Consider the following 27,362-nt stretch of genomic DNA (forward strand, 5'->3'; position numbering starts at 1 on the left):
AAAATGTAAAGAAAGGTGTATTTCCTTCCTGTGTTCTACTTGTTACTTTTCAAGTATAGAACTGTTTTTAACGTAAAACTGTTTATAGAAATGTGAACGTAAAATATAATTTCAATCGCTTATCAAGAGCACTTTATAAATTGCAAGAATATAGCTTGGCCTCGAAATACACTTGGCACCCGGGGCCTCACATGGAAGTGTTCTACGTATTACATTGAGATAAACTTCTCTTATTATTTTACAAATATTGATATCAACATAGAACATATTGAGCATTACAGCTCTGGTTCATACCATCAAACTTTTTATTCATATAAAAAAAAAAATTATATATATATATATATATTTGCTGTGCAATACATATGCAATTTAATATATACAGAGGTTGATTGGCTCCATCTTTCATCGTGATTCTAGAAATGAAATTATGATGAATAACTACATTGTTCATAGTTACATTCCTAGAACACGCTTTGTGTTTATTATTGTGTTTGTTATTATTCTTCTTCCTATATGGTACCATTCATAAAAACAGACAAGAAATTGGAGTTTCTAATGCTAAGATTGAGAACTCCAACACAGTCTCTCAAGGACACTGAGATTAAAAGATGAAACATCCATTAACATATTTCTTATCTAATTGCAAATTAATGAAAGTAAAGTGAGTTTTTTTTAATAAGAGGCAAGGGTGCTAAGTGGGTTATATTCCGTGAGGTCTTCAAGATAGTAAAATTTGTACAAAACAAGCACAGTATGCTCATATCCTGAACACAAATCACTCAGGACTGAAACTTAATGAAAAAAAAAATTTTTCCTTCTTTTTAATTTTCACTTACACATTCAGACATTATCTCATGGTAGATAAAGTGACAAACAATCTGGAGTGGACTGAAGAACATTTTCAGGGACACAGATTCATAAAGATAACCTCTCATTAAAATCATAATTAGCTATGATTCTCTTTTATTATAGAAAGTGAAAAAGTTTCCTAGTTATGTTAAAATCATTCATTAAGACACATCTAAACTGATGGGCAACAATTTGGGAGCCTATGATGACACTTAGATATCAGTGGAATGGGACATCTCAGTGCCTATTCCATTTGTATAATAGAAGTTACATCATAGTGTGAAATTTAAACTCATAGTCTTATAAAAAATTTTTTTGGCTGGTTAGCATAAGCTTCAGGCTTCCTTGCACTATATGGCTAGTAATAATAATAATAATAATGTTAGCGTGTGCATATGGTTATGCACAAGTGATAGGTATAAAAATATACAAATGGATGAACCAGCATCTGTATCAAAGTGAAATTGTATTTAACATTATTGAACATTTTGATAAAGGAGCATTAAATGATAATTTGAGTATACCAATGAAGCAAGCAATGAAGCATGCTAGTTCAACAACAGTATTTTCAGAATGATTCATAAAGTAGGATTCAAATAGAATTCTAAGTCAAGCAAAAGGTAAATGTTTTCCAAGTTTCTTATTACCCAAGAACTATTGTGAAAAAACTTGTTCTCTGGACCACTGATGAATTGATTATGGTGTCATGAGATTAACAATCCAGGATTTTTATATTTATGATTAAAAAAAAGCACCAACTATAGTAAGCACTATAACAAAAATTAATTGTTAAAATTCTTGACAAGATGGGAAAATTTTTTGGGAGAAATCTCAGAACAGAAGAAAAGTTTCAATGGAAAGAAATAATGTTCCAATTAAGAGAGTAAAGAATTTACAGGAAATTAAATTAATAAGAATAAAATATTTTTTATATGAAATAAGTTATGTTTCATAAGACTTGTAATTAAAGTGTAATATCTGTTTCCTAATTACAAAAGTTTTATATCCTTCTTTAAATCCAAGTAGTGCAGTCACAGGTTTTCTACAACTCCAGTTAAAAAAAAATTATTAATAAAGCACTTTAAGACTATAAGCCTCAGGTTGCAAAATAGTTCGCTGATGTGTAAGTTGGTGCAAGAACATTTCTACACACAACCAGCTACTAAGTAACTAGGAATTGGCATCAAGTACATCTCATATTGTGAATACCTTCACGAGTTGCCATGGTATTACCCTTTTTTTTTTTTTTGTTATTTATTGGCGCATCGGCTTCTGTGGCTATAATGCACCTCCCAAGGTTTTTGCAGTACTCTGATCCATGCCCGAGGCAGGATTCGAACTCGCGACCTTTGGGTTGCCAGGCAGGCACTTTACCCACCCGGCTAGCCCGGTCGGCAGTATTGCCCTACATTGAATAAGTAACGCTTCACCACTGGAGAAGATTACAGTTAAGTATTCGAGGTAGCGCAATACCATGGCAACTCATTGTATTCACAATATGAGATGTATTTAATGATGTCAATGCCTAGTTACTTAGGAGCTGGCTGCATGTAAAAAAAAATAAATAAATAAAAAGAAAGAAGTGTTTTGCATTTTCCATACCAATGCAAATATCGTTCTAGTAGAACTTTGAACCAAACGCTTGGACATAACTTATTCCAGTAATCAACAACTCAATGGATAAAGGAATTAATGTGATTAATGTGCTGAAATTACTTCTCCATTTTGGATAATAGGAACAGCTGATTTGGTCATGCACAGAGAGGTTGAAGGGGCCATCTTGTGTGGATAAGCAATATAAGGTATATGGGTATGATATGTATAAAATATGTATGAAAGAAAAATAATAATAATTACTGGATTTCAATTCATCCACTTTTAACAGCATTTGGGAAGACTGGAGATATCACTCTAAAAGAACCAAAAATAAAATTTGAAAATCCATCTACCAGAAGTCAAGTTATTACATGCAGCAAATGAAATAACTGCCTGATTTCTATTGGTCCAATTTTTAACATTTGGGATGGCTCAACAAATTTTTTTTAAAAGAGTTAAATATAAAATTATATGAAACTCCACTGGGAAATGAGTTACAGTCAAAGCGTTAGTCTTTATAGCGACCCTCTTTTTAACATCCCAACAAGTTATAATGCCCTATATGGTTGGTCCTGGCCAATTTCTCATTAACCTAATGCTATTTTACAATCAGTATAACGACCTTGAAAATAACAGGGTTTCTCTATAATGACCATAAATTTCTACCTCTTAATCTGAATTTTTACTTTTTTTATTGCAATATTCACTTTTAAAAATAACAGAATGCTTCAATATATTGAAGTAATTGCAGCCTCAACATGAGAAATCAGTTATTAAGATTTCCAATGCTCTTTTCTTGCCAGGTAGTAATGAAATGAATGTTGGTTAGAAGTTCATCTCATTAGTTAGAGTGTATGTTTATTGGGATGGCTCCCAGAAAGCATATAGCTTTGCCAATCACAGATAAAATTAGGATTTTGCAAGGTGTAGATAATTATGGCTCGACAAATTTTTTTTAAAAGGGGTAAATATAAAATTATATGAAACTCTAAGACCTACATCAAACAGTTTGTCTTCCTAAGAGTGAGAGTAAACAGCAGATTTCTCTAAACTTTTGATCTTTTTCCAATCTTTCAGAAGTTTACTCTTCTGAAAGATTGGAAAAAGATCAAGAGTTTAGCGAAATCTGCTGCACTAGGTAAAATTCAAGCACGAAAGGTGAAGTATCCAGATCTTGAAAAGGTATTTTTGGAATGGCTAATGAAGATGATGCTATTATACAAACGTGCAGGAAACATTCCCGTAGATGATAATCATTTAAAAACTAAGGCCTCTCTTTCAAAAAAGTGTGGCGAAAATGCAGCCATGGACATTGACACTACAAACGAATGGAAGGAAAATTATTTAAGAAAAACTACCAAAGAACTCTATTAAACAAGATTGTGACATGTCTTGAAAGCAAAAATCAGTGTGAAATCGACATCCTGCAGGCAATATATTTGTGTTTTAGCATGGGATAAAGTTGATGAAAAAGTGATCGGCAACCGCGTCAAACATGCTGGATTTACCACCTTGAATGATGCAATGTGTGAAGTTTCGCATGCTTCTTCTTCTTCTTACAATACAATAATATTTGAGCGTTTGCATCATCACCTAAACTTACGAGAAAACTTGGAAGCTTCAAAGATTATGCAGATATTTAATGTTTCAGGATATACACAGATGAAGAGGAAATCATTGCAGACATAATGGAATCTCCTGAAATTTGTAGTGACAAAGTTGAGGAACCTACTGTGGTCGAACAAGAAGTTTCAGCAAAAGATGCTCATCAAGGATTAGAACTTGTACATCAATTTTTTTCAAGTGTAGCCTATAACTGCGAAAGTAAAATAACTGCTATCATGCACCTTCAGAATTTTCTTGTTAGGTTTTCATAGGTATGTGGCCTATGTAGTGAAATTTACAATTTAATTGTAACCTTACTGCGCTCTATAATCAATGCAAAATTTACAATCATAATTTTCTTGTTTAATACAATATAGCATACTCATATTATAAATAAGAGTATACTATATTGTATTGGTAGCATTACATTAAAATTTCAAGATTTTATTTTTGTTGCTGATTTTATGAGCGATCGATATAACGACTGTTTTTCTCATTCCACTTCGGGATCGTTATATAGAGCTTCGATTGTATTACATGCGGAAGGTCATGGTGAAGACAATAGGCACATTACATATATGCTATGAAAAACCGTACCATTTTTCATTCTCTTCTTGATTCCTGGCTAGAAGTAACTGGAGTTCCTTAATGACTTCTGTAGATTCTTTTACTACATCGTCATAAAATTCTGCTGTCTGTAACTGAGATTCAGACATTTCCAAAAACAAACTTACATGGGCTTATTTATTACAATAACATTATAATTGGAACACAGCATTCTCAATTAACTGGTCTAATAAAATGAAATATACAATAAACATATTTCACAAACTGAAAAAAGTTCCACGGAATGAAAGCTCATAATACTTAATGTTCCACAGAGTAGAAAGGTAAAAACGAAACCACGTACGGGTTAATGTTCCCATTTTAAGTGTATCACACCACAAAGTACTACAGTATCTTCCTAGGGTACAGAGTAATCACAGTAGGATGAAAGAATGATAGCGCCCTCATGACGAGATGCAGTTGTTCTTCTTATTGTGTTATTTGCTAAATTAATTTTACACACCTATTTGAGAATCATTTACAAGCTATTATTTATCAAAATATAAATACATTAACGAAGACCAGTAATACAATATGAATGTATTTAAATAATTATTTGTTCAATACTCTATTGGAAATTGGCGCGATATATCTTATCGGTTGCCATTTTAAATGTTAGATTACGGTGAACATCTGCTTGTTTCACGTGGCGTTCTGATGTATAAAACTGTCCTCTTTTGAAACCTAAAATTAAGATTTTTTTAAAAAAAATTTTATACTCTTTTGTGGTTGATTTCATTTTTAAAAGAAAGCAATGTCCATTTTGTTGAATGCATGTTTGATTTACTATGTGGTTTTTATTAAGTGCGTGAAATTGGAAGAAGCATGCTATTCCTATGGAGAAGGTCAGGTGTATCCACATGAAACCACGCGCTCATCTGGACATTCCCTGCATTGGAGCAAGGCCCAAAGTGAGTTTCCAGATTGACTCTAAAACTGAAATTTAAAAGTACAATTCTTTTTAATTTATGAATATTATAATTTATGCTATCATTTGTATATAAGTTTTATTTTAAATATAATTTAATTTGTAATTATGTTAATTTAATTTATGAATATTAATATGTTTTTATGAATATTTCCATTTTGATTTTTGTGTGGAAATAACTACAGTTATTGCTGGCCTAAAGCACTGCACACTGATGGGATAAAAATTATCCCACACATAAATGTATTTACCCTTATATTTAATAAATTCTTTAAATACTATTTTCACACACCTTTGTAAAATTACAGATAAGTAAATATTAAACTTAGGGCATGCAACAGAAAAAAAAAATTCCAAAAATATTTTTTTTTTGCTATCTGCACAAAAAAAAAAAAAAAAAAAAAGTAACAGAATGCTCTACTGATCATTTTCATGCACTGTCAGTTTTGATATATTTTCCCTACTTAATTAAAATTATTGGAAATGTTAATATATGAACCTAATCAGGTTAATTCTATTAATTAAGATAAATACAGTTAAAAATACTGTTATTCTTACTGTGATAATTACCTGTATAAAGAACATCACATTCTAGGATTGTATTGTATTGACCTATATTGATCACATGCACAACTCTTATTGATGGTCAAGATGTTCAGGCAAATATTAAGTGTTATATAATATGTAGTTTATTTTATTTAAGGATAAGTTAATAGTAGTGGTAGTAATGGAGTCATGTGATGCAAGAAAGCAAGGCAAATTTCTACACAACTATTCTACAACTCTTTCCTCAATATGAATTTATGTCCCCGCAGGTTTGTAATCTGAGCAAGTGGAATAATCCCATCAGAATTCAGCGTGAATAATCCCATCAGAATTCAGCGTGAATAATCCCATCAGAATTCAGATTGAGATATATAAGGCCCACATTTGAGGCCTTATATATCTCAATCAGATCACCTTGCAGGTGTCTAGTCTCCGGCCGCTGCAGTTTGCAGAACTTAAGCCCTTCTTGGTAAGAGGACCCTTTCATTCCCCTCAAAAATCTTGTCCTTCTCTACACGCTCAAGCAACTCTACATTCTTCCAAAAATGAGGCCTCCAGACCTGTACACAGTACTCAAGATGTGGCCTGACCATTGCCTTATACAAAGGGATAACACCTCCTTTTCCCTACTAGCAAAATTCCTGTATATCATTGACAATACCACATGACCTGCTCTGACAGCCTGTCTGCATTGCTCAGAAAACTTCATATCTTACTGCACAATTATTCCCAGATCTTTTTCATTTTCTACTGCCCTAAGTGTAGTACCACACAGTTGGTACATTTCTCTGGGATTACTTCTACCCATATGCAGTACTTTGCATTTGTCAATGTTAAACGTCTAGATCCCAAATTTTCTAGATCCTGTTCAGTAGTGTACTGCCATTATTGTCATTAACAACCCTGCCAACCTTTGTATCATCTGCAAACTTGGACATTAAGCCTGATATACCTTCATCAATATCATTGATAAATATACAAAACAACAGTGAGTGTAAAAAGGTGATACAAAATAGGAGTAAGTGCAGGAGAACAAGTGGAGAAATACCATCAGGACCTGGCACTTTCTTGGCATCAAAGCTGTTCAAAATTCTTCTACATCATTTTAATGGAAGACCACAGGAGACTGGATGGATTGTGCTGGGAATGGTATGAGGGAGTTTAGTTAAGATCATTAAACACAAGTTAAAAGAAAAGTAGGATATTAGCAGTCAGCTTTATCTTTAACTAAGATACAACTAGAACTATCAAGTTTTGACAGAAGTGGGAATAAAGATGGGCCAATAACTTGGGCAAGAAATCAGAATGCTCAGTTAACATCTGAAAAAAAAAAATGCAAATTTTCTATTTCTTGTCCTTCACAATGTAGTTTGGACTGATTAATAACTGCTTTAAAATTGTTGCGAGCTTTGTGTAGGGAGAAAATGAACCTGGAGATTTGGATGAAGCCCATTGTGATATGCAATGTTCTTCTTTAGAACAGCCTTAACACATTTATTTGAAAACCAAAGTTTAGAAAAAGGATGAGATTTTAATGTGGAGTGTGGAATTAAAGGATTGCATCCCTACTAGAATAATTTCACAGTCATGAATTTCATCTGAGCAAATGTTGATATCAGAAGTTTTAAAATAGTAATCCAACCAAGGAAAGGAAGAAAAGAAATCTTGAAGATGATCCATTTTGGCATTCTTGTAATGCCAACCAACGACATTGAGAATGGCCATGAGAAAGGCTGCATTGGAGAACAGACCATCACCAAGTTGTGACCTGAGGTGCCTAGAGGACTACTCACCTTGACTGTATAGTTGGAAGTGTTGTTTTTGAGAAAAAGATCAAGAGTGTTCATTGTGTGGTTAGGATTGGCTAGTATTCTTGTAGGTAAATAAACAATCTCTATGAGGTCATCAGGAATTGTAAAAGCCTCAGCTTGTCGATGAGTTGGGTCCGTGTAACTAGAAAATGGAAGTCAACTGTTAGGTGGGTTGGAAAACTGCTAGCTTGGGGGGGAGACAAAGACCAATAGATTGACAGTAACCACTGGCAGAGGTGAAAGAGATTCTTGCACTGCTTCTATTAGAATGAGCAGAAGCCTGAAAAACAAGATACATGATATTTCAGAGACTGCTGGGAGCCATTGCGGTACAAGTAAACACATGGGTTGTGTTTTAGGGTAGCTAAGAATAGAAACAGGTGCAGGTATACTTGCGTGTACACCAATGCTAGGAGTTTAGTAAACGAATTTGAGGTATTGCTCAAAACATCAAAGGCAGATATTGTTGGGATATCAGAGACGTGGTGTCACACAGATATAAGGGATGCAGAACTGCAATTTGGGGAGTACAACATCTACAGAAAGGATAGACAGGATAGGAAGGGGAAGGGGTTATGCTATTAGTTAAGAAACACATAAAAACCAAGGAAGTGAAGCCAGTCAACATCGCTGGACAGTGCAGTGTTGAGTCAGTTTGGTGTGACATAAGCATTGGGAGATCAAAATTGAGAGTAGGAGTGTGCTATAGGCCTAATGACTCTGATGAGTATAATAAGAAACTGTACAGGGAAATAGAGTGGGCCAGTAAATCAGAGAGTCTTATAATGGGAGATTTTAATTTCCCAGATATTGACTGGAATTTGGGAGCTGGTCACTCATACACTAGCAGGGCTTTTGTGAATTTATTGGATGATTGTTTTCTACATCAGCATGTTCGGGAGGCAACTAGAGGGCGTAATACTCTTGATTTGATTATCAGCAGTGATTCTTCATGCATTAAGAATCGGCAGATAAATGAACCACTAGGTGGCAGTGATCACAGTGTGCTGAAGTGGGATTTACTCAAAGAGGTAACTACCATTAGGGTAGTTACCTCTTTGATGGACTGAGACAGTATTTAAATTCTATACAGTGGGACCAACTGATGATGTTACCAACAGCAAATTCAAAATAGGAAGCATTCAAAGAACTTATCTTGGAAGCTACTAGGCTTTACATACCAACTAAGAAATATTGTTCAAGGTTTAGGCCAAAATGGATGTCAGATGAACTAATGAGGCATATGGCAGAGAAGAGAAATGCATGGGATACTTACAAATTAACACATGACACAGAAGCCTATGATAGATACAAGTTGATATGCAACCAAGTTACAAAGGAGGTTAGGCAGGCGAAGGCAGATTACGAGAAATCTTTGGCAAGGGATGCAAAGAAAAACAGCAAAGAGTTCTTTACTTATGTAAACTCTAGAAGGAAGGGGATGAATCAGATTGGTCCACTTGATATTGATGGGTCAACTGTTGATGATCCTGCTCAGGTAGCTAACAAACTAAATGAAAATTTTGCATCGACATTTACACATGAGGAGTTATTCAGCGAGGGGAATGCCAGAGGTGTATTCAACTTTAGCAGTAAGCTACAGAATCTTGAAATAACTGGGAGTAAAGTGGAGGAGAAATTGTTGAAGATAAACACAAGAAAGGCACCTGGGGTGGATGGGATCTATCCAGTTATATTAAAGGAGGCAGCAAAGGAAGTAAGCAAACCCTTAGCCATAATTATGAGAGCTTCCTTGGACTCAGGGGAGGTACCCATAGACTTGAAATGTGCAAATGTGACCCCATTCACAAAGGAGGATCAAAGGCTGACACAAGTAATTATAGACCTGTGAGCTTAACTTCTGTTCCAGGAAAATTAATGGAGGCACTGGTTAAAGAAGCACTGCAGGATCATTTAGACAAGACTTCAGTTATAGCTCGGACACAGCATGGTTTTGTTAAGGGGAAGTCTTGCCTGACCAATTTGATTGGATACTATGATGCAGTTACAAAAGAACAGGATGCAGGGAATAGCTTTGATATTATATCAAAGAAGGATCTTAGAAAGGTTTTTGATACTGTTGCACAGGGAAGACTGCTACACAAATTGGAGCAGTGTGACATTGGAGGCAAATTGCTGCTATGGATAAAGGGGTGGTTGAGGGGGAGAAGACAGAGAGTGGTAATCAATGGACACTGCTCATCGTGGACTAATGTTATTAGTGGAGTCCCTCAGGGCTCAGTGTTGGGTCCATTATTGTTTTCTGTATTTATAAATGATTTTGATGATGGTATATCAAGCTTAATGTCCAAGTTTGCAGACAATACAAAGGTTGGCAGGGTTGTCAAATACACTACTGACACTATGCTGCTGCAACAGGATCTGGAAAGGTTGAGCAGATGGGCTGAGAGGTGGCAAATGAAGTTTAACATTGACAAATGTAAAGTACTACACATGGGAAACAGCAACCCCAGAGCAACGTATCAACTCTGTGGTACTACACTGACAGTGGTAGAGAATGAAAGGGACTTGGGGGTGGTTGTGCAGGCAGATATGAAGTTTTCTGAGCAGTGCAAACGGGCTGCAAGAGTAGCTCATGGAGTATTGTCAATGATATACAGGAATTTTTCCAGCAGGGATAAGGACGTGATTATTCCCTTGTATAAGGCAATGGTCAGGCCACACCAAGAGTACTGTATACAGGTCTGGAGGCCTCATTTCAAGAAGGATGTAGAGCTGCTGGAACGAGTACAGAGAAGGGCAACAAGATTAGTGAATGGAACAAAGGGGTGCTCTTACGAAGAAAGGCTTAAGTTTTGCAAATTACAGTGTCTGGAGACTAGGCACCAGCGAGGTGATCTGATAGAGGTGTATAAAGCCTTGAATGGTTTGAGCATGCTCAATGCTGATGGGATTCTTCCTCTCGCTCAGAATAATCACCTGAGAGGGCATAAATTCAAATTGAGGAAAGACAGATGTTGGGTAGACGTGCGGAAATTTGCCTTTAGCCAGCGGGTGGTTGGTTGGTGGAACAGACTGCCATCCCTTGTGGTGGAGGTTGATAGCCTAAATAAGTTTAAGGCTCAGCTGGACAGGTATTTTGAACGAACAGAGGGGTGAAGTGGAAGTGGGTTTTTTTTTTTTTTTTTTTTGGCTGATGCTGCATAAGCTTGCTTTCTTGCATCAAATGCCTCTGCTAATGTTATCATTAAAATCACCACGGAAAATTACCTCTCTGTTAGGAAAGTCTAACTAGAGAAAGTAAAGTCTCAAAGAGAGGAAGTCAATGAGTTCCAAGTGATTGATTAGTGGAGTTGAAAGAACAATAGAGGCAACAGATGAATTTGACAGAGTTTTGGTAGAGATTTTAAGCCAGAGAAAATTGTAACGAGGGGATTCCAAATTACTAAATCTTTGATAGGGAATATCAAAGCAGACATGTACAAATACCTTTGGCGCATTATAGCCTTAGTAGCTAATGCGCCAATAAAACCAAAACCAAACCAAACCAATGTACAAATACCACCTTTTGAAGCAAAAGGAATCATACAGCGAATAATTCAGACTACTGAGATGAGCAGGGGTTGAATCAATCGATATTTGGGATTCTATCAGAAAAATACTTGTGGCTTGGCAGACTACAAGTGGAAATGGACATCATTGAGGTTAGAACTGAACCATTTATATTTGTAAAATGAATGAGGAAGTGTTTGGGTGGTTTAGATTTTTTTGCAGATAAGTTTGTACTATTAGTTTGACAATTCATGATGTATTCATTAGTAAGAAAAGGTGGGGAGGTGTGTTGTATGAAGTGATGAAATTTTTGGATATGTTCCCATGATAAGAATATACCCAGCTCCTTGACATAATGCAACCTCAACAATCTCCCCCCCCCTGCATACATACTACTCAAATTCCCCCCAGTCACTATCTGGTAGAGTAGAGGCAGCAAGATTATACACTAACTGATCCATATGCCTTCTGGAGGGTTACCAATAGGTTTGGTCCAGGGGGACTATCTAGCAGCTGGCTTGAGAACACTGTTTTAGAGCTGTATCCTCAATATGTATGGAAGACTGGATCTCATAATGATGTCCATTATAACCTCAAATGACATCAATCATACTTCAGGATAGAAGATATGGTGGGGGGGGGATTTGTCAGAGATTTTCTATTGAGATCAAACATGGGTTCCACCACTTTAAGCTTCCAATAGCATAGATTACACTCATCAGCCAGTGCAGTACCATTGCACTGGTTGATGAGTGTTATCTAGTATTGCCTGGTAAACAGAGGGATGGTATTCTCCGTGTGGTGTGAATGACACACCTTGACCCCATGCTTACATTGGTTCACACCTGGGGGGGGGTCACTTCCATTATACTAAGTGCCATATTTTAGGACTTGCACACGGAGAGTTGGTAGATTTTGCACCATTGTGAAGGTGAGAGGATTTGATTAGTGTAGGATAACCAGACTTTACCAAAGTTCACTTGACTCGTGTCATCTGAATATCAATTCCATCAGTGTTTTAGACTCTCATGTAGCAAGCCCAGCTATCATACTTGATAGAATGTTTGTGACAGCCTCAAGGACCAAACTGGAAGCTTTGCACATATTGCATCAATAGTTTTGTTATGTGGAAACAGTTTTCAAAACATTGTTTCCACAAAGCATATTTTCATATTTATAACTTATAAAAGTTAGGTTGAAGTCACCCTTAATTAGGCAAAAACTTACTTGACTGTTTAAGTTGCTTAAAATGATTTTATCATACTCCCTCGGAATCAATTGAGACTATAACATAACCCTTTCATCTGTAATGTAATGTACCATCTTCCCTTTACTAGAAGTCACCTTATGTCACAAAGACATAAGGTGACATAAGGTCATTAAAAAATCTGAAATTCATATTTTTATCCTAATGTAGGACAAGAACTGCAGACTTTTTTTTTTTTTTATATCCATTTTTGCAATGTTTTTTTTTTCCAGCATGGTCTTGTATTTCTTGACCAAATTTTCAGTTTGTTTTTTAAGGCTTAATTCCCACATGAAACACCATACACCCTTTCTGTAACCTTAGAAACTGATATCTAGTTAGTTACATCATCAGTTTTAGCATCCATCATTTTACTCTGGATCTCTTCCATATGTCTATTTTTTTACCTAATATATTTCTGGTTTCCCTTGTGATTGAATCCCTCAGTAAGACTAGTTCTTGCAGAACTAGAGATACCCCATCTTGGGGTGGGACTTATGGGGGCATTTCTTGGCACGGAATTAAACAATTGTCCCTTTCAAGCCCACAGTTTGATTTTTGGGCATCAACGAATTTTTTTCTTCTTCTTTTTTAAACATGCCAAAACATTGACTTATCTTTTTGTTAATGCATCACAAGATTCAGCATGCCTGAGCATCATGTTCAATAAATTTGATTTATTAGTTTATATTCTTTGCTTAAACATTTTTTTTAAAATGATTTTATCAGCTTGTAGATGCACATAAAAAGTTGTGCATATTTTACACCAAAGAAAATAAACAAAATAAAAAATATATATATATAATGAATAAAATTTTTTTTTTTTTGTGTGTGATTTGATTCAAACATTTGCAGAAAATGTTTCTTTTGAACATTTTCTGCACATCTTCGAAACTGATAAGTGTAAGGAATAAATTCATCTGAAGCATTTCTTGATTTTATTACCCATGTGGTCCTCAGTAAATACCAGACATGTTTGTGGCATTGTCATAAGACTGCCCACAACTAGCAATATTAATAAATTTTTTACAGAAAATTTGTATTATGTTTTCAATTTCATCAGCTTTGTGATCGTTGTTGCTAAAAGTCAACTGGTCAATTTTCATTGAAATTTTTAATAATAAACAATAATTGATCATTAGTGGATATATCAGAAGTTGTTTCTTTGAACATTTTCTGCACATCTTGGAAAGAATTTCTTGATTTTGTTACCCATGTAGTCTTCAGTAAATACCAAACATGTTTGTGGCATTATCATAAGACTTGAAAGTTTTTCAACCCATGTGCAGTGATACTTATTGGCATTAGACTTGAATTTCTGTAGATACAATATATATATATATATTTATAATTATTGATAAAAAATAAAGAAAGAAAGTTAAAACGACAATAACTGTAACTAATATGTAAATAATATTTATGAGTCAATGCAGTTGCAAGCAATCATGCAATACACCCATAATGTCTATAATATTAAGGATAATATAAAGAACCATTGGAATAAGTAAATCAATCCAATAATAATACCATCAGGGATCTAAGAAAACACAAAAAAAAAAAAAAAAAAAATTATATATATATATATATATTATCGCTTTTTACCGACAATCTAAATGACTTCAACTGGGGCCAACCACATTCTGGGTTGGTAAAAAGCGATAAAATATATATATATATATTTTTTTTTTTTGCGTTTTCTTAGATCCCTGATGGTATTATTATTGGATTGATTTACTTATTCCAATGGTTCTTTATATTATCCTTAATATATATATACACACTAGACTCCCGCTAGTCCGAACTAATTGGGACCGAGCCCTGTTCGGATTAGCCGAATAACTGCAATAATGCAGAAGCAAGCAGTAAAACAGGTCTGGTTTATTAAGGAATGAATGTATAGTAAGCCTACTAGCGTTTGTACGCGAGCTTAACACACCGGAAGCAACACCCCCCCCCCCCCTCTATGCTATGACTAATTGCACGCAACATTGTGCATTAAACGTGAATGTTTATATCTTCGCTCTACATTACATTTTATAGTTTAGTTTAGTTCAGTCTGCTGCCACAAAACGGAAACACACAACGTGTACGTTGAAAGATAAGCTGGAAGTTTTGAAAAGGCCGGACAAGGGGGAAAGTGCAACGAAATTAGCAATAGAGTTTGGCGTGGGCAAGGCTACAGTAATTGACTGAAAAAAAACCACGCAAAGATCGAGCAGTTTTGTACCTCTACTTCAGAAAAATCAGTTGAAAATCGACAAACAGTAAGGCCCTCAACGTTTGACAAGCTTGATGAAGCCTTATTCACGTGGTTCACTCAGGAAAGAGGAAGGGGAACACCCCTAAGTGAACCTCTTGTTAGAGAAAAGGCCATTCATCTCAACAAACTAATGAAAGGTGATGAATCATTTAGTGTGAGTACCGGTTGGTTTGATCGCTGGAAGAAGCGCCATGGGATTCGCCAGCTAACGATCACCGGGGAGCAATTATCAGCTGATCATGCTGCAGCAGAGAAATATTTGGGTGAGTTCGCTGATTTGGTATCACATTATTCACCTCAGCAGATATATAACGCTGATGAGACAAGTTTAAATTTTAAGGCTTTGCCCACAAAAAGTCTAGCATCTCAACAAGAAATGCGTGCCCCAGGTTTTAAAATGAATAAGGAGCGAGTGACGTTGATAGCTTGTAGTAATGCTTCAGGAAATCACAAGCTACCTTTGATAATGATCGGTAAATCAGCGAAGCCGAGAGCTTTTAAAAATACGTATGAACATTAACAATCTTCCAGTTCATTATAAAAGTCAAAAAAAAGCTTGGATGAACAGACAGCTTTTCATTGAGTGGTTTCATAATCAATTTGTCCCAGCAGTGAAACGTTTCAGCAATGAAAATGATTTACCACATCGTGCCATTCTCCTCATAGACAATGCGCCGTCCCACCCAGACGTTTCCAAGTTGACATCAGGGGATATAAAGGCAGCTTTTTTACCGCCTAATGTAACACCGTTATTAAAGCCCATGGACCAGGGGGGTGTTACAGTCTATCAAGCTTGCATACAGAAAGAAATATTTTAGGTCCTTGATAGAAGATAACACCAATTCACTTTCTTTACATGAGAAAATGAAACAAGTGAACTTAAGAGATGTTGTATATTGGGTTGCTGAGTCGTGGGAGGGTGTAACCGAGCAGTCCATACAAAGATCATGGAAGAAATTATGGCCCTCTCTCAGCTTTGTCAATAACTCTGACGAAAACAATGACATAGAACAATTAATTCAGCTTGTACAGGAAATTCCCGGGTGCGAGGAAGCAATAGAATCTGACGTTAACGAGTGGATTGCAGCGGATGGAATAGGTCATGACAACTTGTCGGATGATGACATCGTGGCAGCTGTTACCCAAGAAGACTCCAAGCAGAATGATGACGGGAGTGATGACGAGCCCAGTGTTTCTGTGGAACAACTTGTGTCGCACACAGACGCGACAGCGGCCCTTGACCTCGCTTTACGCTACTTAGAACAACATCCCAGCGTTACAGACTACATGTTTATGAAGTGGTGGCGAAACATAGCATCATCCAGCCGATTTTCATCGTTACGTCAAAAGAAACTAACAGAGTTTGTTACTTCTGAAAAATGACTTTTGTTCCTGTTTTGGTGTGCAAGTATAGATCTGTAATTTTAATAGGCCATGTCAAACACTGATTTATTAATTTTGTATTAGTACAGTACTACAATAAAATACAATTGTTTTGTGGAATTCTAAATGTTTTTGTACCATTAATGCCATTTAAATTTAACTGGAAAATACAAAAAATGTATATTTTGCGAACTAAAAAATTTCCTCTCTGCCGACCGAAACGTGTTTGGATTAGGCGGATGTTTGGATTAGCGGGAGTCCACTGTATATATATTGTATCTACAGAAATTCAAGTCTAATGCCAATAAGTATCACTGCACATGGGTTGAAAAACCCTGTGTGTGTGTGTGTGTGTATATATATATATATATATATATATATAGGGTGTCTCAAAAATATTGGTACAAACGTTTAGGGGAGGCAAGTAGAGTAAAGTAAAGAGCAGCCATTATCAACCCACTGCAGGATGGAAGCCTCCTCAACAATTCATGCTGAGGGAAATGGACCATAATCTGCCACGCTGGTCCAGTGGGGTTTGGCAGATCGACCGTATTCAGCAGTCAGGGGCTTGAACCCTGGTCTACTCAAAGAGCATGTAGACAACACATCTAAATGAATGTGAATCGCATAGGAACCCATAACCAGAAACGTCACGGGAAAGTAGTAGCAGAGGCACAAGAAGCAGAAACAACACAAGACAGTAATTAGTGGCAAACATTTATTTGACATAATATTAACAATGGAGTACGAGATGGATGCATTTCATGATGCTACAACAGATGCTCGAAGGTTCCACTATTGAGACGCGATGTATGCATGACACCGACACAGCATGGATTGGCGGACATGGTCCGCCAATCCATGTTGTGTAGGTGTCAAAAATCCATGCTATTTGATAGTAGCAGCAGCAGAGCAGACGAGTCTCGCCACGAGATCCATTTCCGTCTCCACAGGTGATTCATACACGATAGATTTGTGGGCCCCCAAAAGAGAGAAATCAAGGCTCGATAAATCAGGTGAGCGTGGGGGCCAGGCAACGGGTCCACCACGGCCAATCCATCGACACCCAAAACGCCTGTTCAAATGGTCACGAACACACCTTCCATAATGGGCAGGCACCCCGTCATGTTGAAACCAAATGTTGCATCTCAGATTTGCTGGAACATCGTCAAGTAACCCTGGTAGAACTTGCTCAAGAAAGATTCGATATTTAGCGGAGTTCATGCGGGGATGGTAACCGGTATGGGCCGACTAAGCAGTCACTGACCATACCTGCCCACACATTTATTGCGAAGCGATGTTGTGCCACATGGGCACGCACACTGTGTGGGTTGTCTTCAGCCCAAACATGAGCATTGTGCTGATTGAATAAGCCTTTCCGAGTGAAATAAGCCTCATCCATGAACAAAACATAGGCTGGAAAATTCAAGTCTTGAACACTCTTGGAGAAACCACTGCGCAAAAGCCACATGTGCAGGATGATCTTGAGGGAGCGGTAACTGAACCCTTTGGAGATGAAAGGGGTATAAGGAATCGTTGTACCAGACACGTTGTACACTGCAGTGAGACACTCCTAAGGCAGAGACAATGGCACGTGTGCTGGTAGTAGGATTATTCTGGACGGCATTCAACACACTTTATGCCATGGCGGGAGTTCGCATCGAACGTGGTCTGCCTGCACTACTCCTGTTACCTCTAAATGACCCACAATTCCACAAATTTTGATGCACACGTGCAAACAAACGGTGGGCCGGTACATGTCTGTCTGGGAAGCGTTCTCCATAAATTCGTTGAGTGGCTTGTCCATTGCCCTCTGCTAATCCGTACACTAGGTGCATGTCTGCCAGCTCACAGTTCGTATATTGATGCATGCTCTTCTTGCAGCGACTACTGCTTGAATGAGTAAACCAGAAATTTTCCCTATCGCGAACTGATGAAGAGCGCTGTCTACTGACTTACGGTGACGTTTCCAGTTATGGGTTCCTATGCGATTCACATTCCTTTAGATGTTACCTACTTCCCCTAAACCCTGTGTGTGTGTGTGTGTGTGTGTGTGTGTGTGTGTGTGTGTGTGTGTGTGTGTGTGTGTGTGTGTGTGTGTGTGTGTGTGTGTGTGTGTGTGTGTTGACTTTTGTAAGTGTAGGCAGTTTCCATAAGCAGTCCATGTCTGGCTATATAGCTAATGGGAGGTGAAGTTAGGAAAGTACTTATGAAAGCAATAGACACTCATGCACTAATAGCTCAGAGTGTTGAAGAATTTTAGGGGAAGGACAGTGAATAGAATATGATCGTAAAAAATACAGTTTGTGTTCAGGAAATCTGGGGGTGCAAGTTCCAGTACGTATTAGTAACAGCCCTGGATTAGGTAGGTTTTTGCAGTTTGGTTGGTTATTTGGTTTTTTTTTTTTTTAGGAGCATTAGCAACTAAGGCCATATTGCTCCGGGGATATTTGGTGGCCACTGTCTCGAACCCCGGTCTAATCAAGAAGCGTGTGCTACGCGCTGCTGCTCCTGCCCACCTGGCTACAGTGGCGCCCCTTGCAATTTGGAAAGAGTTGTATTTGTCTCTCTGTATATCCGAAAGGTTATATCAACTATAATGTTTAAAATGACCACAGTCTATTAACAATAATAGACTCACTAGCCTTAAGAACTCAATTTTAGAATTAATATAAAATAATAGCTAATAAACCACTTGAATATATATATATATATTATATATAAAGCTAAATTAAAATAGGATATTTGCCAGTAGCATAGCAAACCAGTAGAGTGAAAAAGAACTTGGCCAAATAAAATAACATAACAATAACAGAAAAAAAAAAAAATATATATATAGGGGGGGGGGAGATAAAGAAGAAGAGGGTAGTGTTGAAGCAACATTCCTAAAATAATTTAGAAAATTCAGCCAATTAAAGGAAATCTAGGTGCCCCCCCCCCCCCCTAGAATATATATTTTTATTAATTTCTGCCTATTTAACTTTTGGATTAATTGGATTATATATGTACAGGGTGATTCACTACCAGTGTGACAAACTTGCAGGAGGTGTAGGGGGCACAAAGACGAATCGGAATCACATAGCATTGCAGGGTCCGAAATGCCTTCGTCATGCGGTAGAGGACGTTGAACGGGAGGTCGCTTGAACAGCGATCCCGCTGGAAGTCACCATTTGTGAACCGGTTCCCGAGGCAGTAGGATGGACGAGTATTCAAACGTTGAACTGGCCGACATGCAACTCTCGTATGGAGCTGCGGACTGTAACGGGCGCGCCGCTCTGCGCTTGTACCAGGAACGTTTCCCGCACAGGCGTGCTCCTCATCATATGATTTTCGCACGTGTGCACAGAAGGTTACGTGAGACTGGTTGTTTCACGAGAGGTACCATGAATCGAGAGCGAACGACGAGGATGCCAGACAATGAGGAGAATGTCCTATGTCTTGCAGAAGGCAATCAGAGTACGAGTACTCGAGCGATAGGCCAACGATTGGGTACAGTCAGTCCTCGTATAACACGTGTTTACACTACACGAATTCAATCATACACGATTTATAAATAGGGGAACGATATCTTAAATAAGACGAACCGAATTCGCTTATGCACGATTCGCCTTTGTGTTTACAAGAAATGGCAGTTGAACGCAGAATCACCCCAACCGAACACAACACGATAGGAATGAAGAGAAGATTCTGAAAATGTATTTGTTTTTTTTTTTTTTATCAGTGAGGGGGAAACACATTTCACCATAATAACGTAAAAACCAACACAGTTCCAGCTATCGGTATTATCGCAAATGCAATTAGATCGAGTCTACTACCAGTTTATAACAGATTCCACTAGCAGAAACACAACTGGAAATTGTTTTTATTGTTTTATGGTAGTAACCCCTAGAAATGTGCTTTTGTAAAATGTGAGGTGTTAATAGTGTATCTCTGCCTACGGTGTTGTTTATTCAGTTGCTACACGCGCGCAGCTTTGTTTATATGTATCAAGCGTGCCTCCTCGTTTTGTAATTGTGCTTTATTTTCTAAAAATGAGTAAAATACTTAAAAGGTGTGAAAAGGAAGTGTCCCGGTTAAGACACTGCAGATTCAGAGAGAAAAAGAAAAGCAATATTGATAAACAGAGGCGGACTGGGTCAAAAATTCTTACCCGGGAAAATTTATAGTGGCCTCATACTATGGTTTATGGCCAAAATCACACCGGGGTTTTCCCGGTAAGGCTTATGGCCAGTCCGCCTCTGTCGATAGAGAAAAAAATATGAAATTGTGAAATGCTTTAAGCGAAATGAAAGACCATGTGATATTGCACGTGCTACAGACCTAAACGGGGCAACGCTGAGAATTACAAAGAATGCAGAGAAAATAAAAACAACTTTCATAGCAGGAACAACTCAAAGTGTAATTAAAATCCATTAGATTAAGACACAAAGAATTGGAAGAGATGGAACGGCTGTCATCTGTTTGGATAGAAAATCTAACAAAAAACAAGTTTGCTTACGGCAAAAGCATTAGCAATATTTTTTTACATAATAGTCGTAATAAAATACTTACGTATTTTATTACGATTATTTGTGTTTGGTAATGGTTTGGTTACAAATGTGTGTTCAATCTAACCCTACTTTTCTGATAGGGCCTGTTGTTTATATTGCACGATTTTGCATTGCACGTGGGTTTCTAGGAACACAACTATCGTGCTATACGGGGACTGACTGTATTTCCCAATCCACTGTATGGAGGATACTGTCAACAAACCAAATGAGTTCATACCATCTGCAATGCATCCAATCATTGGAACCTGCGGATTATCCACTCTGGAGGACTTTTGCTACTTGGTTTCTTTAACAGAAATGGTTCGCAAATGCTGATTTCCAGCGGGATCGCTATTCAAGCGACCTCCCGTTCAACGTCCTCTACCGCATGATGAAGGCATTTCAGACCCTGCAATGCTATGTGATTCCGATTCGTCTTTGTGCCCCCTACACCTTGTGAAAGTTTGTCGCACTGGTAGTGAATCACCCTGTGTATATATATATATATATATAAAGTACCATATTTCTATATTTTTATTTTTAACTATATAGCCTAATATTAGTGCACGACCATGGCCTAAAAAGGGTCATGGTCGTGCACTAATATTAGGTTTAAAACCTATGGTTTCAGGACAGGGTCTAGATTTAAAACCAATGGTTTTAAATTTAGACCCTGTTTTAGGGTTAGTATGGAACAAATTTGTAAGCAAATCCACATAGATTTAGCACAATTTGGAATATAAATACAGCATGCCAGTAGAGGCTTTCCATATGTGGACCTGCCTGGTATACAAAACATTGGAAAAACAGGTTCGGAGTACATTCATATGGCATGATAGAGACAAGATGTTTGATTTAAAGTTAATTTTGCAGCAGATATTAGACCTGCAATCAATTTTTTTTTTTACCATTGTTGACAAGGCAGCCAATAACTATGGGATTATCTGTAAAAAGTTTTATATCGACTTTAGCTAAAGAGCTTTATAGCAGTAACACATAAGAAAGTGGAAGCTAACAGTAATATTGCTAGAAAAAGGCTGATAGCTATGAGAAGGTTAAATCTCAACTGCTATAACACCAAGTTTCCATATGTACATTGGATCCCTAAGTTTCATGAATCCTCAATAACATTTAGGTTTATAAGCTCTTGCAGGGATAGTTATGTAGAAGTTCCGCATAAAAAGCTGGAAACATTGTTAAAAATAGTATTAAGTAAGGTAGGAGACACGAAGATTATATTAAATAACGGAAAGGTTTTTTGGATTATCTTAATAGATAAAAGCATTAGACAGATTGGTACATACAGACTTCAAAAATCTGTTTACTAGCATATCGCATAGAAATCTAAAAAAGTTTTGAATGAATATTATAGGGCTATCCCTTGGGATAATTTAATAGACCTATATTTATTTAATTGTTTTATAGTTAATGGTAGTGTGGCTATACCCGTAATACAATACGGGTATAGCCATGGGTGCACGTACTGTATTTCCCCATGTATAACATGCATCTTAATTTTGGGGCCCGAAATTTGAAAAAAAATGTATTACATAAAGTTATTGAACTCAAGTTTTATTCATCATAAAATTCATACAACCCATCACTGTCAAAACTCCCATCCATTAGCCTATCCTCATCTGTGTCTGATGACGAATCACTGTCTTCATATATTGCCTCATCCTCAGTTGCATCTATGGCATTTGAAATGCCACACTTCTTAAATGACTTGACAACGATCACAATCTTGATATTATCCCAGAATATTTTCACCCAGGTACAAACTTCTCGTATAGTTGGTTTCTTCACTCTTCCTGCTGGTGTCAAATTGTCCCCAGAAGACTTCGTCCATTCGTTCCATTAGTCTCTCATGGCAGCTTTGAAGGGTTTGTTAATGCTGACATCAAGTGGTTGGAGCTGGGATGTCAAGCCTTCAGGTATGACGGCAAGTTTTGTTTTTTGCTCTGCAGCAATTTTCTTTGTGTTTTTTGTTATGTGTGCCCTGAACTGATCAAGCACCAATAGGGCAGGTTTGCGTAAGAGCCCACCTGGTCTCCTGCTGCAAACTTTCTCAAACCAGATCTTCATCCCATCCTGATCCATCCAACCCTTGTCATGAACGTGGACAATCACTCCTCGAGGAATGTCTTCTTTTGGCATTGTTTTGCGTTTGAAAATCAGCATAGGAGGCAGCTTGGTTCCGTCGGCACAACAAGCTAGAACAACTGTATAATGGCTCTTTTCATGTCCACTTGTCTTCACAGTTACAGTTTTCACCCCCTTATCAACAGTTCTGTTACTTGGGACATCAAATTGAAGGGGGACTTTGTCCATATTTGCAATCTGTCCCAACTCAAACTGATGTGTCTTCCGACATTGAATGACAAAACAATGAAATTCAAGGACCTTCTGCTCATAGCTTTCAGACATCTTTTGGGCAAGTCTGGTGCGTTTACGAATGCTTAGTCCATTCCGTTTCATGAACCTGAAGCACCAGTTGTGGCCTCCTTTGAAATCAGTAACTTCTTTTTTTATCAGCAATTCTTCTTGCCTCATGCTGAACCATCTTTGTGGACACAGCAATTCCAATTGCCCTTTGCTCCTCAATCTATATCTTCAATTACCTCTCTAAATTAGGCCATTTTGCTGACTTGCCTCTAATGGCCTTCTTCTGCCGTGGCATTTTCAGTAGGGTTTCTTCTTCCCGTAGCCAGTCTCCGATTGTTTTCTCAGTTGGAGGAGGGCCAAACTTGCGTTCAGCAGCACGATTTCCATTCACTTTTGCAAACTGGATCACTTTTCACTTGAATTCGGCAATGTACGAAAATCTTTTCTGAGCCATTTCTGGGTAGAACGTGGCAAAACGTAACCTAATATACCAGTAACAAGTGCTGGTATATTCGAAAAAGCGGGAAATGGAAGTAAAAAAAATCTACAACCACTGTATAAGACGCACCCAGTTTTTAGACCCCAAATTTTTCGAAAAAAGGTGCGTCTTATATATGGGGAAATACGATAGTTCATGTATCATGGCCAACCTATATTTGCACCACTTTGAAAGTAAATTTTAAAAAAATGTTATACTTTATAGATATATTGATGATCTTATATTAATGAGCCAAATTTTCTACAGGAAATGGCAACTTTTTATCCTTCGGATCTGCAGCTTGAACGTACTAATAATGATAGTTTTATTGCTGCCACATTTTTAGATATTGACATTAAAATTAAAGCTGGGAAGGTTGATACTAAAGTGTACGACAAGCGTACTGACTTTAAATTTGAGACTATAAATCTCACGCATTGGCATTCGAACATATCACATAGAATTCATGATAATGTAATTAAATTACAAGGATTAAGAATATGTAATAGTCGAGTTAATATCCTAGCATCTCTAACCGATTTTATCAGCAAGCTATGTAAAAATGGCTTTTCTCGTAAATTTTTATTTAGACATCTATGTAGAACTATTTTTATAGAAATAAAATTATGGCATGTTAATATCTGCCTACAAGATATAGTTAAGAATTTGGGGTCATACTGAAGTGATGTCTTAGGTGGAACTTATGTATATGCTATGTACTTCTCATGGAACAGTTGATCCATGTCTTACACTCTGAAAAAGTTGTACCCATGGTTGTTCTATGAGGAGCAAATTTTTTTTTTTTTTTCCCCCCAGAGGTCATCTCTACTCATATCGTTTCTAATTGGTGGATGCTATTTCCATAATTGTACGAGTCTAAAGAGGGAGCTTTGAACTTTCTTTAGTTGCTCACTGTATTGTTATTAATATCCATATGATGCAAGGAAGCCTGAGGGTTATGCTACACACGGAAAAAAAAAATTTCCCAAGTAACCCTGAGAGAGAGAGAGAGAGAGAGAGAGAGAGAGAGAGAGAGAGAGAGAGAGAGAGAGAGAGAGAGAGAGAGAGAGAGAGAGAGAGAGAGAGAAGGAAATCACCAAGAAAGATGATATCCAGCTCAGGACCCCTGGGTGTGCCAAGCCCATTCTCACCAGATGTGAGAAGGTCGGGTCAGTCCATGTTTTTCGTAGCTCCAAAGCTTCTGTAGGGATGGAATATACTTAAGTAGAAAGGGTGCAAAAATATTTGCTGATGCTATCGAGGCAGTGTTAGGTGGGTCGGAAAACTGCTAGCTTGGGGGGGGGATACAAGGACTAATAGATTAACATTAGCCACTGGCAGAGGTGAAAGTGATTCTTGCACTGCTTCTATTGGAATGAGCAGAAGCCTGGAAAAGATGCAGGATATTTCAGAGACTGCTGGGAGTCATTGCGGTACAAGTAAACACGCGGGTTGTGTTAGGGTAGCTAAGAAAAAGAACAGTTGCATGTATACTTGCGTGTACACCAATTCTAGGAGTTTGGTAAATAAATTTGAGGTATTGCTCAAAGCATTAAAGGCAGATATTGTTGGGATATCACAGACGTGGTGTCATACAGATATAAGGAATGCAGAACTGGAATTTGGGGAGTACAACATCTACGGAAAGGATAGACAGGATAGGAAGGGAGGAGGGGTTATGCTATTAGTTAAGAAACACATAAAATCCAAGGAAGTAAAGCCACTTGACATTGCTGAACAGTGCAGTGTCGAGTCAGTTTGGTGTGACATAAGCACTGGGAGATCAAAATTGAGAGTAGGAGTGTGCTATAGGTCTAATGACTCTGATGAGTATAATAAGAAACTGTACAGGGAAATAGAGTGGACCAGTAAATCAGAGAGTCTTATAATGGGGGATTTTAATTTCCCAGATATTGACTGGAATTTGTGGTTTGGTCACTCGCACACTAGCAAGGCTTTTGTGGATTTATTGGATGATTGTTTTCTACATCAGCATGTTCGGGAGGCAACTAGAGGGAGTAATATTCTTGATTTGATTATCAGTAGTGATTCTTCATGCATTAAGAATCTGCAGATAGAGGAACCACTAGGTGGCAGCGATCACATTGTGCTGAAGTGGGATTTACTCAAAGAGGTAACTATCATCAGGGGTAAAGGGAAGGGTTATTGCTTTCGTAAAGGCGACTACGAGGGTCTGAGACAGTATTTAAATTCTATACAGTGGAACCAACTGATGATGTTACCAACAGCAAATTCAAAATGGGAAGCATTCAAAGAACTTATCTTGGAAGCTACTAGGCTTTACATACCAACTAAGAAATATTGTTCAAGGTTTATGCCTAAATGGATATCAGATGAACTAATGAGACATATGACAGAGAAGAAAAATGCTTGGGATACATATAAATTAATGTGACACAGAAGCCTATGATAGATATAAGTTGATCTGTAACCAAGTTACAAAGGAGGTTAGGCAGGCGAAGGCAGATTATGAGAAATCTTTGGCAAAGGATGCAAAGAAAAAGAGTAAAGAGTTCTTTTCATGTGTAAACTCTATAAGGAAGGGGATGAATCAGATTGGTCCACTTGATATCGATGGTACAATTGTTGATGATCTTGCTCAGGTAGCTAACAAATTAAATCAATATTTTGCATCGACATTCACACATGAGGAGTTATTCAGCAAGGGGAATGCCAGAGGTGTATTCAACTCTGGCAGTAAGCTAGATAATCTTGTAATAACTGAGAGTAAAGTGGAGGAGAAATTGCTGAAGATAAACACAAGATAGGCACCTGGGGTGGATGGATCTATCCAGTTATATTAAAGGAGGCAGCAAAGGAAGTAAGCAAACCCTTACCCATAATTATGAGAGCTTCCTTGGACTCAGGGGAGGTACCCATAGACTGAAGATGTGCAAATGTGACCCCCAATTCACAAAGGAGGATCAAAATCTGATACAAGTAATTATAGACCTGTGAGTTTAACTTTTGTTCCAGGAAAATTAACGGAGGCACTGGTTAAGGAAGCACTGCAGGATCATCTGGACAAGACTTCAGTTATAGCTTGGACACAGCATGGTTTGTGAAGGGGAAGTCTTGCCTATGGATACTATGATGCAGTCACAAAAGAACTGGATGCAGGGAATAACTTTGATATTATATACTTGGATGTTAGAAAGGCTTTTGATACTGTTGCACATGGAAGACTGCTGCACAAATTGGAGCAGTGTGGCATTGGAGGCAAATTACTGCTATGGATAAAGGTGCGGTTGAGGGGGAGAAGGCAGTGAGTGGTAATCAATGGACACTGCTCATCGTGGACTAATGTTATTAGTGGAGTCCCTCAGGGTTCAGTGTTGGGTCCATTATTATTTTCTGTATTTATAAATAATATCGATGATGGTATATCAAGCTTAATGTCCAAGTTTGCAGACGATACAAAAGTTGGCAGGGTTTTTAACGACACTATTGACGCTATGCTGCTGCAACAGGATCTGGAAAGGTTGAGCAGATGGGCTGAGAGGTGGCAAATGAAGTTTAACATTGACAAATATAAAGTACTACATATGGGGAAACAGCAACCCCAGAGCAACGTATCAACTCTGTGGTACTACACTGACAGTGGTA

At 37.5% G+C, this 27,362-nt stretch overlaps 2 protein-coding genes across 2 annotated transcripts in view; one reads left to right on the forward strand and one right to left on the reverse strand.

Moving 5' to 3' along the window:
• Window positions 1–5,264, reverse strand: part of LOC150085597 (uncharacterized) — a 71,349-nt gene extending 66,085 nt beyond the window's left edge. Inside the window, exon 1 of the mRNA XM_090374133.1 lies at window positions 4,648–5,264. Within this exon, the coding sequence (XP_090230259.1) occupies window positions 4,648–4,766 (119 nt within the window). The 5' untranslated portion in view covers window positions 4,767–5,264. The remainder of the gene's footprint in view (window positions 1–4,647) is intronic.
• Window positions 5,265–5,371: 107 nt separating this feature from the next.
• LOC150085598 (peroxiredoxin-4-like) overlaps window positions 5,372–27,362 on the forward strand; it is a 148,904-nt gene continuing 126,913 nt past the window's right edge. The window contains exon 1 of the mRNA XM_090374132.1: window positions 5,372–5,567. Within this exon, the coding sequence (XP_090230258.1) occupies window positions 5,411–5,567 (157 nt within the window). The 5' untranslated portion in view covers window positions 5,372–5,410. The remainder of the gene's footprint in view (window positions 5,568–27,362) is intronic.

The sequence above is a fragment of the Mastigoproctus giganteus genome, chromosome 5 (assembly GCF_048544385.1).
Source record: "Mastigoproctus giganteus isolate SK-2022 chromosome 5, ASM4854438v1, whole genome shotgun sequence".
Classification (NCBI taxonomy): domain Eukaryota; kingdom Metazoa; phylum Arthropoda; class Arachnida; order Uropygi; family Thelyphonidae; genus Mastigoproctus; species Mastigoproctus giganteus.